Source organism: Herpailurus yagouaroundi, unplaced genomic scaffold (assembly GCF_014898765.1).
Source record: "Herpailurus yagouaroundi ecotype Mexico unplaced genomic scaffold, PumYag 182, whole genome shotgun sequence".
In the NCBI taxonomy this organism is placed as follows: domain Eukaryota; kingdom Metazoa; phylum Chordata; class Mammalia; order Carnivora; family Felidae; genus Herpailurus; species Herpailurus yagouaroundi.
This window is the reverse complement of record NW_024412413.1, coordinates 9,621,526-9,626,258: the sequence shown is the minus strand read 5'-3', so window position 1 is coordinate 9,626,258 and position 4,733 is coordinate 9,621,526. Positions and strand designations below refer to the sequence as shown.

General features: G+C 56.8%; 1 protein-coding gene across 3 annotated transcripts in view; it reads left to right on the top strand.

Moving 5' to 3' along the window:
- Positions 1-12: 12 nt before the first annotated feature.
- Positions 13-4,733, top strand: part of LOC121040332 (DNA dC->dU-editing enzyme APOBEC-3H) — a 5,252-nt gene continuing 531 nt past the window's right edge. Inside the window, exons 1-4 of one of the 3 annotated variants that reach the window (XM_040490801.1) lie at positions 13-157; positions 2,982-3,138; positions 3,827-4,094; positions 4,326-4,441. In XM_040490801.1, coding sequence (XP_040346735.1) covers positions 2,989-3,138; positions 3,827-4,094; positions 4,326-4,441 — 534 coding nt within the window. In that variant the 5' untranslated portion in view covers positions 13-157; positions 2,982-2,988. Of the gene's footprint in view, positions 158-1,988; positions 2,116-2,831; positions 3,139-3,826; positions 4,095-4,325; positions 4,442-4,733 lie in introns of those variants that run through there. The other 2 variants (XM_040490800.1, XM_040490802.1) reach the window with 2 other exon arrangements.

Sequence of the window (4,733 nt, the reverse complement as noted above, 5' to 3'; positions counted from 1 at the left end):
GGGGCTTCTGAGGAGGCAGCCTGGGAGGTCACTGTCACACTGGGGCTCTCCTAAAGCAAAGCCGGTGAGAGGAATGGAGCCCTGGTGCCCCAGATAAAGGCAGGGCTGCGACAGATCAGCTGAGGAGGGACAGCTGCACAGGGCCCGTCAGGGGCAGGTAAGTCAGGAGCAAAGAAGGGGGGTGGGAGCCCAGAGAAGCAACACCAACCTGGGGCCTTCCATCCCTGCTGTGTCAGGCAGGAAGGGGCTGGGTCCACCCTCAGACTAATCTGGGAGGACCCTCACAGATAAGGGGCTTTTTCAAGGCCGAGGGCAGCCTTGTGAGAGAGAACTGGTGCTGGAGAGCCCAAAGCCCAAGGCAGGATAGAACAAGCCTGCCCCCGAGTCTGGCACTCGGCTGCAGGAAGCAGGTCCCACTGCTGGCTTTCCTCTCTGCCCTTGTCCTGCCCCAGCCCTCGGTCCTCTCCTTCTCTGACACCTCATCCGCAGGGTCTGCTCCTGCCTCTGGTCTGTGGGCACCGCCAGGGCCTTTGTCCCACCACTACCACCCCCCTCCCCGCCTCCAGCGGCCCCTCTGCCTCCCATCCCATGGGGGTGGCCATGGGTCTTTCTAAAGTGCTTTGTTTAGGCTTCGTTACAGACTTTCCATTCAAGGATGACTGAGACAATTGTTGGAGTCAGCTATAAAAGCTTATTCATACATTTTATTCTAAAGACTTGCACAATTTGGCCAAGAATCCTCTCGTGTCTGTAACCACCCTGAGCAAGAGTTCATCTGCCGGATGCTCAGGAAACCAATGAGACACTGACACTGGGCTTCTGCAGGGAAGAGAGGCTCGCTTAAGAGTGTGGCGCCACCCAGGACAACAGGGGGCGCATGTGCCAGAGTCCTGAACTCCCCTAGGGTCTGCAAGTGCTTACGGGCAAAAATTAAGCATCAGGGGTCCAGGGCCGTGGGTTCTTCTGATTGATCAGGGGTTAGGTAAACGTCAAGACTGATTAGCTTGGCTTTCTGGCACCCACCGGTCTGGTTTCATCCAGATTGCGGTCCAGGTCTGAGGACCATCTCGGCAACGTGCATCAGCGACGCTGTCTTTGTTGGCAGAAGCAGCCCAACGCCTCCTGACCGTGACGACCTTGCAGGCTATTTCACTGTTGTTCCCTGGGTAGCATTCATCATCTTAAGCAAAGCACAGTCTTACGTTTCCTCTCGGTGTTTGTCCCGTATCTCTAACCGTGGGCGTCGCGCCTTTCTGCAGACTTCATTCTGTGGATGGTTTCGCTTCTGTTCTGTGGACGCAACACTCATTTGCAAGACAAGAAGATAAACTGTTTCCCATGAACTCGCTACCAGCTGTGAAAAACTAAATTAGTCCTGAAATGTTTCTTACAAGTTGTTTCTATCATCCCTGAATTTTAGCCGTTCAAGGTCAAGCTTCAACATTTATGCTGTTACCATAGCACACTCGTCCAAAACTTGAAGTGTTTCTGCCTTGAGCGTCTGGGTTTGCCAGGGACTGGGGGAGTTTCCCAGAACGTGGGAACTTCAGTGCTAAAATCAGGAAGCGAAGCCCCGGGCCAGTCAGCTGTCCTAAGTGTGCTATGAATGGGGGTTTTCAACCCAATCCTCATGGTGAGGGCAGCTGGGGTCTCTACCTGAGAGTACCAAGCTTCCGGTGAGGTCGCTGAGGGGTGATCCAAAGCCATGGCTTCTTCAATGACAGTCATCCAAATCCACCTGAAGCTTTACGAATGCCCATAAGAGACATCAGAGATGGGTTTCCATTGATGAAATTGGTGGCTCTGTTCATCAGCAGATCAGAGGACAGAGATGGCTTGGTTGGTGGAATCGGTGGTCTTTCAAAGAGTTGGCCGGAAATCTGGGGAAGGCATTTCTGGCCTTGCAAGGAACACGGAACGGACCCCATAGTCTGTGCCCTGAGCAAGGACACCCGCGGCTTGATTCCTGTGTCCAGTTCCAAGTGTCTGTGGTCACCTGAGCCAGACTCCGTGGTCACCCAGGTCGCGTTGCCTTTGGCTGGAGTGTCCGGAAGGAAAGCGGCTGGGGCTCCATCAAGCTCCCCCAGTTTCTTCAGACCGTTCGGTGTCTGCTTGGTCAGTAACGTCCACACGCAGTGGGGCTCCGCCAGACGGAGATTCGCGCCCCTGTCCCGGGCAGGCAGACAGGCAGGCAGGCTCCCGGGTCTGTCCACCTGCCTCTATCTGTGCAGAGCCAACAGCATTTATCAAAAAGAATCCGTGCACGTACGCCCACATGAGCCACGTCACTTTGCGCTGTGACATTAAATGAAAACGCAAAAAGCAAGATACGGGACGGAAACGTCTATAGAGTGTAATCACCGCTGGGGGGAGGAAAAGCTGTGTGAGTCCTGTGGCCAAAGTCGCCATCACAGCTCTCCCTCGGTGACAGCAGGTTTTCCTGTGCACCAGCCTCTCTGGGCTCTGTACTGACAAAGCTGTGATTCCCACGCCTAGGCAAAGAGCACGGAGTTATAAGTGCCAGTGCACCCCCTCCCGCCCCAGAGAGAAGGGATCTGCACTGGACGTGTCAGGGTTGAGACGCCTGCGGGGCCTGAGCAGAGGGGTCTGGGGCACAGGACAAGATGGGTGAGCCAAAGAAGCACACGTGACGCTGGTTCTCGGGGCGGGGTCCCCAACCCAGCTCAAGGCGTCCTGCCTGCTAAGGCCTCCAGGGTGGGTGACGATGGGCGCTCCACCAGACTGGAGGTGGGGCCGTGTGTCGCCGGGGTGTGTGTGTGGGGGGGAGGGCGGCGGGCACTCACTTCACCCTCTTCCTTTTCTCTCCCCAGTCCCGGCCAACAAAGAAAAAGAGACTGGCCCTTCCCTCCCCGCCCAGGGGCCCAAGTAGACCCAAGGAGTTGGGTTCAGGAGGTGACAGAGCCTGGGATAAACACCAGAAGACACTCTCTGCACCTTTTGGTTTCCTTCCTCTTGCCCAGACCCGCAATGAATCCACTACAGGAAGACATATTCTGCCGTCAGTTTGGCAACCAGCACCGGGTCCCAAAGCCCTACTACCGGAGGAAAACCTACTTGTGCTACCAGCTGAAGCTGCCCGAAGGCACCCTAATTGACAAAGACTGCCTTCGAAACAAGGTGCCGAGCGGGCTGTCTGGACACAGGGCAGGCTTAGCCGGGTCTCCGCTAGCCCCGCTCCCCAGGAACTCTCCACAGTTTTCCTGTCCCCGGGCCTCTGCAGAAGCTGTTCCCTCCAGCAGAATGCTCTCCCTGCCCCTCTTTGAGAATTTAATATTTACTTGTCTTCTGGATCTCAGCTCAGTCGCCGTTTCTGAGAAGCCAAGAGGTCCTCCAAGGACGGAGCACTCGACCCCACCTGCGAGAACCCCCTCGTATCCCTGCCCTCTGCTTTGCTGCCCGCCTTCCCGCCTGCCCTGTCCCGCCTCCCTCCCATTCTGACCCATTCCTCGCTCCTCTGGACTCCCCCCCCTCCCCCCCCCCCCGCATTCAAACATCTCCAGATGTCCAAAAGGCGAGGTCTGCAGAGCATTTGAGACCGTGTTGTAGGGGTGTCTGTGGCCGAGGGGGGGTGCTGCTGGGTCTGATTCAGATCAAGCCGCGGGTGCTTTGGGGGTACTCAATTAATGGGTAAGAGAAGGAGGGAAGGAAGGAAGGAAGGAAGGAAGGAAGGAAGGAAGGAAGGTTCTTTCCCTGTCCCAGGTGAGTTCACAGAGCAGAGCCTGTCATCCCCAATGGCACCCACAGCGTGTGACCTCTGGCCTCTGCCTTGTAACCAACCCTTCTCTCTGTCTGGGACACTCCCTAGAAAAAGCGCCATGCAGAAATGTGCTTTATTGACAAGATCAAGTCACTGACGCGGGACACATCCCAGAGATTCGAAATCATCTGCTATATCACATGGAGCCCCTGCCCCTTCTGTGCCAAGGAACTGGTTGCGTTTGTCAAAGACAACCCCCACCTCAGCCTGCGGATCTTTGCCTCCCGCCTGTACGTCCACTGGCGCTGGAAGTATCAGCAGGGGCTGAGACACCTGCATGCATCCGGGATCCCAGTGGCTGTCATGAGCCTCCCAGGTGGGGAGAGGGCACAGCTGTCAGGGGATGGGAGGGTTTGCGGTTCCAAGAGGGAAAAGCCACTGCGGGGGGGTGGGTGGGGAGGCTGGACCGAAGCGGGGTGCCCCAGCTGAGGCCCAAGATGTGATGCCGCCCGGAAGGGAAAAGGAAGAGGAGCCCCTGGCTCTGCAGGCTGCAGGCAGGCTGCTCCCCTGTCCTGGGACCTCACTGCCTTCTCCTCCTCCATCTCAGAGTTTGAGGACTGCTGGAGGAATTTTGTGGACCACAAGGACAGGTCGTTCCAGCCCTGGCACAACCTGGACCAATACAGTAAAAGCATAAAACGTAGGCTCGGGAAGATCCTGATGGTGAGAAGCTGTCCCTGCTGCAGGCACCTGGCCTCCCTCCCCCTGGGACTCCCCTTCCCAGCTCACCGCCCCCTTCTCTCTGTCCTTGCTCTCTGTCCTCAGTGCCCCTCCACACCTTTCTCTTTTCTTGAGACACCCTTCCCCCCAGTAGGGGCTCCCAGGCTCCCACTTCCTTCCTTAGCTCCCTTTTCTTAGGATCTTGGGGCACCTGGGTGGCTCAGTTGGTTAAACGTCCGACTTTTGATTTGGGCTCAGGTCACGATCTCAGTTTGTGAGTTCCAGTCCCGCGTCC